The sequence below is a fragment of the Lissotriton helveticus genome, chromosome 1_1, assembly GCF_964261635.1.
Source record: "Lissotriton helveticus chromosome 1_1, aLisHel1.1, whole genome shotgun sequence".
Lineage (NCBI taxonomy): Eukaryota > Metazoa > Chordata > Amphibia > Caudata > Salamandridae > Lissotriton > Lissotriton helveticus.
In genome coordinates this window covers 1,448,220,949-1,448,235,738 of record NC_136057.1, presented here as the reverse complement: position 1 = coordinate 1,448,235,738, position 14,790 = coordinate 1,448,220,949, and the positions used below count along the sequence as shown (strand labels likewise).

The following is a 14,790-nucleotide window of genomic DNA, read 5'->3' as shown; positions in this document are numbered from 1 at the left end:
AACAAAGGAAAACGTTGTTAACCTAGGTGGTCACCGCTGGGGCTTTTATTTTTTGGTCTTCTAACACAAAGTGAAGGCAGTCTGCGCGACGTACCACATTTTTCTGAGAGGTTCCTTTGATAGACAGGATGCAGTCATTTACTAGGAGGGCAAAGGACGCCTGGAACTTGCTGCTGCCCACCGACCCCTTGAAGGACTTTTCCTGCCACAGCGCGCGGGAGGGCGCCGGGAGAAGCCCGGGACAAGGGCGGGACCGTCCAAGGCCGTCACAGGCCGGAGTAGGCCGGGCTGGGCCTACTCTCTTGGTTTCCCCTTGGTTTCCCAGATTGTGCAGGTAACTCCTGGAACTATTAATTTGTTATATCCGCTCTGTGAGGCATAACTGATCTTTCCTGAGTAAAATCATGCCTTCCCCGGCAAGTGAGAGTACCCCTCTGAAGTCGGGAGGAGTGAAAACTGGGACTCTCGAAAACTATTTCTCACGGGCAGTGGGGGAGGCTGACAAAGAGGGAAATTTGTCCCGGCTAAGGGCGGAACGGAGACGATCAGTGGATAACTTGAAAAATACCCCTATGGGAGAACAATCCATTACATTTAGGGAGGAGTTAACTCGAATCGAGGATGTTCCACTCCTGTTAAGGGAGCGTACTAACACCTCACCAGTTGAAATCATGAGTACAGCTCCAGCTATTAGCCCCAGCCCTGCTAGGGGGACTATCGATTTAATCTCACAACCGCCCCCAGCTCATAATGATAGGAATCCCAAACCGAAAGCAGTCACTACACAAGTAATTTTGGGACCCCCTCCAAAAAAGCGTAGGAGGAGGGCAAAGGGAGCGCAGGGAAGCAGTAAACCCAAGAACTCACATTTGGACTTTGGCAAATCCCTAAAACCCCCTGTACCAATAGTGAAACTACCGGCAGAGCCATACCCTAAACCTAACGCTCAGGAAGATACAGTTACTGCCTTGATCAAAGATACAGGAACTAGTATTGTTAATGTCCCCCTCTCTGTTGTGCCGCTGGGAAATCTGGAATTCCTGTTAAGGTCGCTGTTACTTCCGATCAGCGAAAGTATAAAAAAGATTGAGATCAGACTAACCATATTGGAGGCCACATTGGGAAGTCTGAAAACTCGCGCTGGTCGACAGGGAAGTGATCCAGAACCTATTACCACCTCTGTAGTCCCGCAAGGGTCGGCACTCAGGGTAGTAAACCCAGCTCCACCACAAGCTGTAAATGGGGTAGTCCCTCAACAACCCTTAAACCCAAAACCTGCAACTACCAACCCACTCTACGCAAACACACTTAATCCCTCTCTTGCACCAGTACCTCCGGCACACCCGGTAGATATTATTATCCCGGACTACCAAAAGAAGCCCCCCGCAAGACCCCGTCGTCCTAACTTACCACCTGAGACTAATGACCTTACTGTGGTCATGGCGGGGGTCCCGCAACTTGACGAAGGTGAAGTTGAGGATTTTTGTGCCCTAAAAACCAGGGTAATTAAGTGGCTAAACAGAAATAGACCCCTACCGAGACATCTTAATAACGAAATTATAATGGTAAGAAGGGTCCCATGGGTGGGGAGAACTCAGAAATCCATCCCTGGAGACTGTTTATTGGTGAGTTTTAGGGACAAGGGTACGGTGTCGCATATATGTCAAGGGGAAAACATCTCAAGGGAATCTACCATCCAAACCCTCAGTGTGTCCTTCTTCTTTCCCATCGCCCCAGGTCCACTCCACCCACTCCCAAATTATGATAGATGGGAGATGGTTGGAAGAAGGGGGAGACACCAGGCCTTTCATCCGAGGCCATTATTTGGCAGATCAGCACTACCTCTCCCTACTTATAACCGGTTTAATGGTCTGAACGGCCTAGAGGGGGTGGATTGACAAATAGAGAAGGCCTCTAAGGAGAACACAGAAAAGGGCGCTCAAGTAGTAATATCGGAGGAGCAAAGATACATGGCTCTGCAAATTCAAATAATTGGGGCGGAGGAACCTATGTTCTTTGAAAATAAGGGTATGGCTGTAGATAGCTTGGTAGAAGGAGGCGGGGGGGCTATGCAAGGGGTGTCGCAGGAGATAGGACCAAGGAGTCAGGGGGTTGTAGTATTAGGAGGCGAGGATGTGAGGATTATTTCCTGGAATGTAGCGGGCTTAGCAGGTATATTTAACAACAAGGAGTGGGTTGATTTTATCAGGAAATTTAATGTTATATGTTTACAGGAGACATGGGCTGTGGTGAATAATTACCATCTCCAGGGCTATAAGTGTTTTTTTGTTCCCGCCCGGAAATCTAGTTCAGGGAGAGCAATGGGTGGTTTAGCTGTTTATGTAGATTTATCCCTCCCAGGTACCTGGTCGTCCCCAGGCTGGAATTTATATGGAACACAGGCAGTTCGGTTTTCTGGAAAGGGGTTGAAATTGTCGGTTTTTAATTTTTATAACAGTGAGACATCAAATACCCATTCCCCCCTATTAGCTGAACTTGACCATAGGCTGGGTCAAGAAATTATATCCCAGAACAAAGGGCCGTCCCATGGGCTGCTTTTGGCAGGAGACTTTAACTGTCACCTCTGTCCGGCACTGATTAAAGCAAATACAGATTGGGCACAATGCCCAATTGAGAAGGGGCCGCATTTTTCACACACGCCGACTGGGGTGGGTCTTGGGTTGCTTCGGCTTAAGCACGACCTAGAGCACACTATTAATATGATAGACCCACAGACAGATGGCACATTCCCACCAACCTTTAAGGGCAGGAGCTGTGCATCTATTATAGATTACATCTTGGTCTCGAGATCTTTGATCAATAAAATAATCAGTGTAGGGATAGAGTGGAGCAGTTTTAGCGACCATAACCCGCTCATCTTAACGCTCTTTTACAAGGCGGGCACTGGAATTAAATCTCGTTGTTTAATCGAGGAGAGGGTCACTGACCAAGGCAGGAGATTGAAATGGTTTAAAATTGATGGGGCACAGTTTTATAAAACTCTGGGCGATAAGGGCCTAGTGGCCATTAACGATTGTTTAGATCTGGAAATACAGGGTCCAAGGGTCTTGGAAGCGTTCGATCACATTGCTAACTTAATTGATGAATTATTAAGGTCTAGTGCGCCCACACGTAACCAGGTAAATCCCCGTTGGTTCGACAGAGATTGCTCTAAGGCACTGAGGGAACTGAAATGCTCCCTCAAGATGAAACCTCGGGATCCACAGATCATTAGGGTTAGCAGAGAAAAGTATAAAAAAGAGACCAAACGGAGGAAACTTGCCCTACAGGCAGAAGCATGGGCAGATCTAAGAGAAGCTGGGGAAAGAAAAGATCTAGCGGGGTTCTGGAGAATCATCAATAAACCGACCTTTTTAGAAAATGATTCTCCGGAGATGGGGGCTAATATTCTTCCGGAGCAATGGGTAACCCACTTTAGGGGTTTATACAATTATGAGTCGGGCACTCACGTGGAACCACCGGTATCCCCAAGACAGGTCCCACCAGTTACATTCTCTCTTAAGGAGATCATGATAGGGATGGAGGGTTTAACTAAAAATAAAGCCCCGGGCCCGGATGGAATTCCTCCTGACCTGTTCCTTAGTAATATAGATCTATGGGCTCCTTTGATGACCAGGGTTCTAAATACCGCTATCACCTGTGGGCTTCCACCATCTTGGTCTAAGGCGATCATTGTGCCAATTTTTAAAAAGGGCAATAGGGATGACCCGAAGTGTTATCGGCCCATCTCCCTGATTGACGTATCGGCCAAACTTTTGGGAAGGGCAATCCTGAACAGATTGACCGAATGGACCGAAGAGAACAACATCTTCTCGGATACCCAGTATGGGTTTAGGACAGGGAGGTCCACTAGTGACCAGTGCCTGAACCTATACATGCTGACTGCCAAGTATACCTTGGCCAGCGATGAACCCATCTATATGGGATTCATGGATCTGGCAGCAGCATTCGATCACGTCAACAGAGGAAAGTTGTGGGATATGATGTCAGGTATGGGGATAGAGAGTGGCCTAATCACCATATTGAGGGAACTGCATAGTGACACCACGGCCAGGGTCAGATTTAACAGGGAGGGAGGACTGTCTGACTCCTTTCCATGTAGGAGTGGAGTCAGACAAGGTTGTATACTTGCCCCTTTTTTGTTCTCCCTTTATATCAATAACCTGGAGCAGTTCCTTCTGGGTCTAAAGGCAGATTGTCCAAGGGTTGGGCCGCGGTATATCCCCGTCCTGCTTTACGCAGATGATGCGGTTTTACTGGCAAGAACACCTCGAAGCCTACAAATCCTGATAGAGGGGTTTGCGGAGTTCATGAGTAACCTGGACCTATCTGTCAACCTAGGTAAATCATATGTGCTCCTGGCCGGCAAAAAACCTTCCTCCAAATTTGTTTACACAATTGGTTCCCACAGTTTGGAGCAGGTTAAGACGTTCTCCTACCTCGGGGTGACTTTTGACGGTGCCCTGCAATTTACCCCCTTGGTAGCGGAACGTTGGACTAAAATGATTGCCTCTAACGGGGCGATAGCTGGATATGGCAGGAGGGTGGGCAGATGGAGTCCGGAACAGGTGATGAATTTGTACGGCTCCATAACATGCTCCAAAGTAATTTATGGGGCAGAAGTCTGGGGGTTCGTGAACACAACTAGAATCCAACAGGAAGAAAATAGGTATTTGAAAGCAATCCTGAGGGCGCCACCCAGCACGGCTGGTCTTATAGCCCACAGGGAGCTAGGGAGGCCATATTTGGAAGACTTGTTAAAACTTAGGCCAATAGTGGCCTGGTTAAAAATATGGATAAACCCAGATGCGCATCTAAGCAGAGAAATTCTATTGGACTGCCTAGGTAGGACCCATTCAATGCGCATCCCCTGGCTCAAATACGTGAAAAATACCCTGGAGGATTTAGGGGTGGGGAATCTCTTCACGAACCCAGCTACTATTTCAGCACAGCACAAGAAGCGAGTAGGGGAACTATTTCTGGAGCGAGAAACCCAACGGCGAGCTGGTGCTGAAGGAGTGAAAAAGACTGTAAGGGCCCACAGTTTGGTAAAAAGCGTGGAGGGCATGGAGCCTTACCTATTTCTTCTACATAATGCACAGGACAGATTTTTAATGTGCCGTCTCAGACTGAATCTGCTCCCCTTTATGTTGGCTATGCCTGCCGGGTTTACTTCATCTATTGAGCAGAAGGGTCCATGCGGCTGCGACAACCGGTCTCCGCAGGATTCCCTTCACTTTGTTTTGCTTTGTCCCTATTTTTCCATGCCTAGGCGTAGATTCCTTGTAAATATTTTAAAAAAGGCCCAACTGGAACACGCCAGGGATGCTCTAGTATTTCTGTTAAAAGCCTCCGACCCTTTAACTTTGTGTAGTATTTTGAATTTCATCAAAGTCGCAATTCGTTTAAGAACGACGAGGGGAGAGGAATGAAATATTGTGATCTGTATTTATATGGCCCTTATGTCGGCATTCTTTTTAGTGTATTAATTTTGTACAAGGATCCTAATTAGTATTTAATAATGTTTTATTGTTTATCTGTGTATATAAATGTGCTTTTATGGTGTTTTTTAATCACCGAATAAAGATTCTTGAATTGAATTGAATACTAGGAGGGCAAGGATCCTTCTCTATGTTAGTAAAGGGTATATTCAATGGGTTAGCTATGTCTTCTTTATCTTTTGTCACTCTGCTTTCCCCCCCTTCCACCTAATGGCTGAGACATCCCACTGGATTTAGAATTCTGAAGCTTTTTGTGTTGAGTTTGTATTTGAAACGAAACAGCTGCGGTTTCAAAACTGTGTTAATGGGGAAAGAGATTCTCTAATTAGGTGCTGTTGTGAGTTTTCACTCTTCTATACCTAAAATGTCAAACAAATACATAAATGGTTTACCTTAAGCAAAGGAGAGGGATTATGACAATATTAGGTAACAAATGTTGATTAACATGTAAAAGATCATCTATTTGAATGCTACGTAGTCAACATGTATTGACATGTAGCAACAATTCATGAATGGCAAGGAAAGTAATCGCCACTAGTTCCCTTCGAAAACAATGAAATCTAATCTGTTAACAGAAAAAGGGAAACAGCAAGTGCGAGAGGAGGGGAACCAGATAGATATGGCTGTAGATAACAAACTGATGAACAGGGAAATGTGGAAAGAAGAGAGCGGCACAAGCGCACAAGAAAAACTCTCCTGCCAAACAACAAAAAACCCATAACCCATTGTTTACAGTGGTAATGGTTCTGTACTGGTTTGAAGCAAAGAATGGTTGCTGAAAAAGGATTTCAAAAATACAAAGGAAACCAGTGTAATGGGAAATTCTACTAGATTGTAGTGAAGAGGTTACTTACAAAAAGCTTGAGGAACTTGAGGATGCGTTTGTGGGTAAGAATGTACAAGGTATTTCCCGAGTCTGGATCGATGACAGGCAATCGATGAATACGATTCTTAATCAACGAGGACACCGCATCAAACAAGCTGAAAAAAGCAGAGGATGAAAGTGAGACAGAAACTTTAGGAGAGTTTGCGAGAGAGGGGTTAAACGACACGTGTAGTGCAGCAGGTGATTCTGCTTAGCAGAAGCCATGCCAGCAGATCATTTGGCAGGCTTCTTACTCATAAGGGCACTAGGCCAGTAGGAGCTATAAAACAACACAGTAGGAGCTTAGGAGAAATACTGGCAGAAATGCTAAGCAGTCCGCTGCACTTATTCTTTTGTGTAGGAACTAACAGGATTGCGCTTCTGTGCTGCAGTGGAGCCACAGGCTCTATGGAAAACGGCTGAGAGGCATTCTTAACCCACTGGGCTTGTATTATGATGCTGCAGCCACACTATTAAGCCACTACTTCCCTCGTGACCCCCTCTCATACCAGCAATGTTTAGATGCCAGTTGACAGCTTTCTATATATTAGGGCAAACAGAGGATCAAGGGCATAAAGGTGTATGTTTACAGCCTCACCTGGCATTCGGAGAGATGCACACCAGTGGCTTGAAGGAGTCCTGCAGGTACACCTCTAAAAAGAGAAAGACTACCATTAGAGATGAAAGCAACAAAAGAATCTCCAGTGAACCTCGACCTGATACAGTGTGCGCCCTGGTGTTCTCTGAGATTTTGTGTCTCATATCAGTTATACAGAATAGAGTAAGTGCATGTGAAGAGCAGAATACACCAGCATAATTTACACAAATAAACAGTGGACGAGCGAGAAAGAGAGATGGAGAGGGGTCCAATGAAGGAGAGACCTTTCCAAAGAGCTTCATTTGCTCAGGTGCAGGGAAGAGGGTGGATTTCTGAAGTAGAGGACTGTGATCAGGTTAGATGGGGCAAGTGAATAGGAAAGGGGAAGACGGCTGGAGTGGGGGAAGCAATGAGATAAACATGGATGTCCCCCCTTACCTCTCCATGTCTCGATCTTATGCTCCTCCAGTTCGTAGATTTGCACCTAGAACACAAAGCGGTAGAAGTCGCAGCTCTCTGTCAGCTTAAACAGTCACCCGCCAGGCCACTATCAGCTCAATGTCAAGTCAGAGGAGCTAGACAATTGTGTGCTAGATTAGCTTCAGAACAGTGTGACTGTGTATGGCCAGACCAACATCAGCTCAGAGGGGTTCATTTCAGGCCAGTGTCAGTTAGAGGGGCTCTCCATGAGGCCAGCATTTACTCAGATAAACGATAGTTAACCTACATAAGTTAAATAGCCTGGGGTAAAAACCCAAGTCAATTCAGAGAGGATCTACCTATGATGAACGTTCAGCTCAAAGGGTTTTGGCTATATCCTTGGTCAGTTCAGAGGGGTTTTCGTGAATGAAACATCAGTTGAGGGCTACTCCACGCAACACGAGCTCAGAGGGGCTTTGCCCCGGGCAGCATCCACTCAAAGTGGGCCTGGCCAAGGGAATATGAGCTCAGAAGGTCTCTGGCCAGGACAATGTCAGCTCAGGTATGCTTTGGTCAGCAAAAAAGGTAGCTAAGAGGGGCCCTGGAAAGAGTCCTGTTAGCCCACAAGATCTCGGGCAAGGGCACTGTCAGTTCAGTGTGTCTTTGGCCTGGACAATTAATGCCAGTTTAGTGTTTTAACCAACGTCACCTCAGGGAACTTTTCACCTAAGAGCCACCAGTCTAGTCATACCAATGCCAGCTTGGTGATAACTCCAAGGCAGTACGTAGTCAACTTTTGTCATTGCAGAACCAGTTTACATAAATGACACTTAACACAATGCACACTGGTAGCAGACCACTGAAATACGATTCTCTACAGCAACAGGAAGAACAATGTAAGGTGAGCAGAAAGCGCACTGAGAGGTAGGTCCTTATTGAATAAAAGCCTATTAATGTGTTCCTCTCAGTGACACTTTCAACCATACCACAATCTTAACTTAAATAAACATGCCTGCCCCCTAGGACTAGTCCGCGTTGGGAGTACCTCATAAAGGATATTATCTACATCTTTTAAATACATTTGCAGCATATAGAAAAGTACATGAAGGCAGGGTACCAATGGAGAGAAGAGGAGCAAAGAGACAGAGGTGAGTCACAGTGTAGGAAGGAAGTAAAGTGGTGATAAGTTGAGACATATTGTGATAGCAGAAAAAAGTAAAAAGCTGGATGCGGAAGAGGGATGTAGTACAACGTTGGGAGCATTCTCCGGTTCATCCCTCTAGGCTGCTTTTGTCCAGAGGTGGGACAAAAAGCAGCATAGCTAAAAACAGCTGAAACCTATGAAAACCCATCTCATGAGTCTTGCAACTGTAGGCATCTCCCCCCATGCTACCATTATTCCAGAGTGCTCCTTACCAAGGAAGACTTGTAGTATCGATGGAGAATATTAATGAAGTCCGTGATAGTCAGCATGCCTGTGAAAATAGAAAAAAAATAAATGAGTTAAGCTTTCGACAGTCACCATCAAGGCAGTATTCCAACATCACTACAAATCACTCCACACAAAAACACACTTCCACTGCAGACTGGTATCCTGTGCAGATCCACAAGCACCCAACACAGACTGCAACTAAAGCCAATGCCCACATTTTAACACAAAACCTAATTCATATCCAATTCCATGAAAATCCTTCCTTCAAATTCTGCAATCGAAATTACAAATCGTTTGCCTGTTTCAACTATGGCTGACGCGCATGCACACACACTTGGGGACCAGGAGCAGCTTGTCCTGACACATCTCTCCATATATACTGAGAGTAAATTGCCGTTGCCCCCTCCTGATAACTGCCCCTGACACGGATATCACAGACCCACTGAGAGTAGTATGGCTGATGTTCTTAGGCCCAGACTACTGAAGACCTGCGGCAAGCCTGAGCGCAAGGAGCTGCACGTGGGTCGATGGAACCTAGCCTAATGCAGCGCTGGATGACATGCAGGCAGCACATGCAGTGTGATAGTTAGTGTTCCTGTAATGCTGGAGGGTTCCAGATCCCAACAGAAAGGCCACATCAGGAAGGCAGTGGCTGGGATGCTAAGATTATACCAGACAGAGCGATGTTAACTCCCAGTCGGCCATCTCTGCTTTTACCTTTTCAAAGATGTTACTTTTTTAAATCCACAATGTATTGTATTGGTATTTGTGCAGCACTTTCCCAGTCCTTGCTAGGTCCACAGGGGTTTATGAAGGTTCATTTCTAGCCATTTCATTTGTGTCATTTAAACAGCATCTGAACCCTCTGATTTGGGTTGGGTTCTTGTGTGTCCTTTGGAGTGCATGGTAGAAAGGTTTTTGTTTGTAATTTGGCCTATTTGAGACACATGGAGCCAGATATATACAAGGTGGAATAAGCATCATGCAGTAAAACGAGGCCACACATAACCGTCGCATGTGCAAAGAAGTGTCAGAACAGGTGAGCATGCACGTAATTAACCATTTTAAGAAGTAAACTGCATCGTAAGAAGAACAGTCATTCAGGGGCACCAGTGGGGTAAACCAGAGGTACATACCATATGGAAAACAACTATACGTGAAACACGGGAGGCACGGTTAAGCCACCATTGAAAACCTACATGTAGTCCAACCAGGAGCAACAGGAGCCTTAACCACATGGAGCAATGTTAAGCTCATAAGCGGGCACCACATACAGGCCACTTACAAGCTAACAGAATCCTAAATCACTGAAAGCACTATTAAGCTACCAAATGAGTACTATATAGGGCACTCCCCTTGAGGGACAGAAGCTGAAGCTCTGGCGGTACAGTTAAACTACCAGAGACAATTATGCAGAGCTCAGTCAGGCAGGAGAGAGGTACCCAAAAAGAAAATCAGCCATAGCAATAACACTTAAAAGTACACACTGGAGTGAGGAGATCAAGTAATAGAATTGGGAATTCTTTATTTAGCCATAGATCACAATCTATGATCTTAACCCAGGAGAGGTGCTTGCACAAACCCTCTATGTGGGTAGAGCTGTGTAAACCAAGCTCAATCAATGACTGTGTGGAATTCATGCATTTATGTTACTTAGACAAGGATCAGAGAGAATTTTAGAGGATTGAAAAAGCAGGGGTTCTGGCTAATAGCCCTTTCAGGCCCAAACCAAGAAATCACAAGAAGGCATTGCTCTTAATAGCACCCCCTTTACCTGGCAGGTAAACATGGTAGGTACTGGAAGAAAGGTAAAGAGGAATCTGTAAGTGTGAAAGCGGCAGGAAGGATAAAGATCAAGAGGTATATACAAGGGGAGGAACAATGAAATACCCAGACCAATTGGAGACTTAAGTACAGGCCCAGGTTGGCTAAAGAGGGCTCAACTATGTTTAACACACCCGTGCACATTTGTAGCCTGCACATTAAAAGAACCACTGGAAAAGCCAATAGAGCACGCCTTTGCGATGTATTGGCTTTCCTAATGATTTTTGCTAATGCTGTGCAGCATCAAGAAAAGAAATGCAGCTAGGCACTCCAATACTTAAAAATGAAAAATAAAAAAATTAAGGCCCATAACTGTAGGCGTGGGGAGAAGAAGCAGGTGGGGGAGAAGGATAAAAGGGCTGTGCAACATTGTGTGGGCAGGGCGAGCAATGGAGGAGACTGAGGCTAGGGTGGGAGAAAAATAAACCCAACAAAATCAATGGGGGTAAGCAAGGGATGAGGTGCAGGTGGGTGGAGGAGGAAGCAACACATGACATGTGATGTAGGGGAGGTATTTGGTTGGAGAAGCACACGAGGGAGAGCACTGAAATATAAAGGAAAAAAGTGTCTCCCTGAATGTTTTTGGTGGAAGGGTACACGTTATCCAATCAAAAGCATGGTAATGAGACTATGCTCCATGGGAGGGGCAATCACCAGAGGAGGAAGGAGAGCCATCAAATGAGAAGCAAACAAATGATTGTGACAAGAAAGCCAATCAATGGTAAGAAATGGGCGGGCTCTAATCCCACTAAATGTATGTAATGGTCCCCAAGAGGTCTTTTGCAAATAAACAGTTAAAAGTGGATGGTGTGCAAGATGTAAAAAGGCTAGGGTTAGGTTCTTCCTACACTTTTTTTAAACATTTTTTCCAGGAACACTGTTCTCATACAATTGCAGGAAAAAAATCCCTGTCTGAGAAGTCCACTCTGTATTTTCCAGAGACACTGGGGTTTGGTGGAGGCAGCAAGCAAGGTTTGGGAAAGCCAGTTGATGCATCTTTGTCTCAGCACCTATACTGTCACTATACTTGCTTTGTTGGTCATGCCTGATACAACTTGAAAGGGTATAAGCAGGAGTTAAACTTAAGAATCATAAATAGGCGTTGTTGTTTTTTAGCATCTGAAGAAAGCAAATTGTTCTCTACCCAAGTGCACACAGATCATGGGAAAGAGCAAAGAAATTCGGGTAGATAGACCACTGAAGGGTTTCTAGGAATAGAAGGTGGATGTAAGGGAAGGGAATGCGATCAAGCTTGCCAACTTGCCAAAGATGGTCCAAGAGACCTCTTCTTGCAGTATGTCACAGCTCACAAAGCACTCTAAAACATTTAACCAAAAGCAACATCCTCTTACCCTGGGGTTTGAGGACATGGTCCAAAGGAGCATATCACAAATGTTCTTAAATATGCCTATTCAAGCAAAAGACAAAAAAACAGACAAGAGCAGGGATTCTGAGCGGGTTAATCTGTGCTGTAAAGTTGCAATACCCCGTCCTGAATTGGTTTCTGTAAGCCAGAAAGTAATGAGTAAAAAGGAACTGGCTCAAGGGAAAATGAGACAGCACAAGGAATTTAGCGAACCGGCAATATTATCCATAAATATATTAAAAACCGGCAAGTTGAGAATTATTACCAATGGAAGTGATATGTGGGGGAAGAACCAGTATACACCCTACCCATTCATACAGATGTCCATCTAGAACAGTACGCCAGAGCCAGACTGACATTGAAATTGACAGTCCCATATCTGAATCTCCCCCAAGAGTGATCACAGGATTCCCTACAGTACTCTTATGGCACACTTTTATCTGCAGACCTCTAATAAGGGAGGTAAAAAAATGAAGCCCAAGAACAAAGGTGACAGCCTGGTTTAAAAAGTGTACCATGACGTGCTACCCACATTTCAAGTATCAGACCTAGTAAAACCCAGCGATCACCCTTCCCAGCTCTAACCACACCGTACAAAGAATATATCAACTTGGTATCCCTCAAAGAATATAGGTATAATAACCAAAGTGACTTGCTAGGGCAATCACTTGCACCCATTTGATTTTTAGATACTCCCATCAAAACTGAATTTTAATAGATTATCTAGAAGACTCTGACCATCTAACCTGCGATGTATTATCATTAGCAGTATGTCGTATGATGTGGGAAACAGTTCAATATATAACAAATACGTTGATAAAAAGAGGTTGCGATTAGTTTTCAATACAGCACTGAAGAAATTAAGTACTCAACGAATTTTGGAATAAACTTTTGAATACATACATTAATTAAGGAATTTTGAAAGTTGTAATTGAACGACTACATTAACCTAATGAATTAGACATTGTTGTCATTTGGCTAAGGAATTTCACTGAAAAGCACTAGTAGGCAAATACGGAGAAGTAACCAAAACATGAGTAATTTCTTAACTATGTTATGCATGGAGACATATTCGACCAGATATGATTCTTATTATCGATTCAGAATTATGGGCATTGATCGGAATAATTTGTCCTGAAAATGATCCTGAAAATGTACTGTTGATAAGAATCAAAACCCAGCTTTCTGGGTTTATTAAAGGATATGCATGGTTTTTTTTAACGTTTAATTGTACCTCCTTATTAACAATGTATTGGTCAGGAACATGACTGTCACCTTATACTACTCACTACTTCTCATGATAAATTACAAATATATTTCTGAAACTTTGTCTCAAATCTAAATAATGTACTACAATTCAGTTTTTAAAAAAAGTTTTAAAAGAGATTTTATTTGATGTAAAGATAAACATAGTACAACAGTTATAACTACAATTCAGTGTAATTGTGATTTTGACATCTTTCTAACCCACCCCAGGTATGCATAGCACATACAAATCCAACAGGAGAAAAGTGAAAATGAGAGAAAAATCCCCGTCATTCTTGATTACTTAACTAAGGGCAAAAATAGGACAGACAAATCTCTCATCAACCTCAAGGGCTCCTTACCATAGCATATTGCAACGATTGGCGGCTGCCTCAATTTTGGTCAGAAGACAGCAGAAGCGTCTGGGTGTGCTTGTTCCATTCCGAATCAGCCTAAGCCGTTGTTTAGTTGCCCAGTTCATTCTATTAGCATCCATCCAGCAGACAGCCCTCCTGGAGATCAGATGCAGGAGTAGGGTGGAATGGCAGTATGAGCTGAGTCGGGCAGCAGAGGAAATATCCAAACTGAACTGAACAGTTGCTGTGTTTAGGACACAGTAGATTAGACTTCAGCACTGCACCATTAAGAGAGTGAGAAGTGCTTTGGAAAAGGAGGGTACTTCCATGGGGGTACTGTTGCCTCAATTGCGCTAGTATGGATTGCCACACATTGGTATACCAAACAACTGTGTGCTATGGATACACAAGAGAAGAAATGCGTTACTTACCTGTAACTGCAGTTATCCAGTATTGGTGTCTTTCATAGATTCACATGCCTGAATCCTTCCCCGTCGTCGGAATGGGAGTCCCTGGTACATAAATAAAGTAATGTCCCATAGACATATAGATAAATAGGCCTAAAGGCCTCATATTAGTAACCTATCTCTGTCCTTTTGTAGAAAGGACCAAACTCTAGAAAAGAGCCAATCAGCTGTCACCTCCCTCTAGAACCCTCCTGGAAGGAGCCTCACTCACTCAGATTTTCGAACGCACAAAGCTAAGTAAGCGTATTATTGAGACAAGTAGGTGAGCCCTTCCAGGGGAGGCGGGAGGGTCGCATGTGAATCTATGAAAGACACCAATACTGGATAACTGCAGTTACAGGTAAGTAACGCATTTCTTATCCATTATTAGTGGTGTCTTTCATAGATTCACATGCCTGAATCAGAGTAGCAAGCAAAGACCAAAGCACATTTCGGATGGTATAGGATATGCCGGTCATTAGATAACAACATATCAAACAAGTGATAGAAACATGCATTTGCAAGCGAGAGATACCACCAAATTATACAATAAAGAAATGTGCATACATGAGAAGGATGGAGGGATGAAAAGAAGGCTCACCTCTACTGAAATAGATGACGAAGTACTGCCTGTCCCACCGCAGCATCCTTCATGAGTTCTGTGTCCAGGCAGTAATGCCTAGTGAAGGTATGTGGCGACTTCCATGTTGCCGCTC

General features: G+C 44.3%; 1 protein-coding gene across 1 annotated transcript in view; it reads right to left on the bottom strand.

The window, feature by feature from the left end:
• PRKAG1 (protein kinase AMP-activated non-catalytic subunit gamma 1) overlaps nucleotides 1–14,790 on the bottom strand; it is a 160,701-nt gene that overhangs the window by 72,712 nt on the left and 73,199 nt on the right. Inside the window, exons 5-8 of the mRNA XM_078685813.1 lie at nucleotides 8,822–8,880; nucleotides 7,424–7,469; nucleotides 6,986–7,040; nucleotides 6,377–6,503 (exon numbers count right to left, since the gene is read on the bottom strand). Coding sequence (XP_078541939.1) covers nucleotides 6,377–6,503; nucleotides 6,986–7,040; nucleotides 7,424–7,469; nucleotides 8,822–8,880 — 287 coding nt within the window. The remainder of the gene's footprint in view (nucleotides 1–6,376; nucleotides 6,504–6,985; nucleotides 7,041–7,423; nucleotides 7,470–8,821; nucleotides 8,881–14,790) is intronic.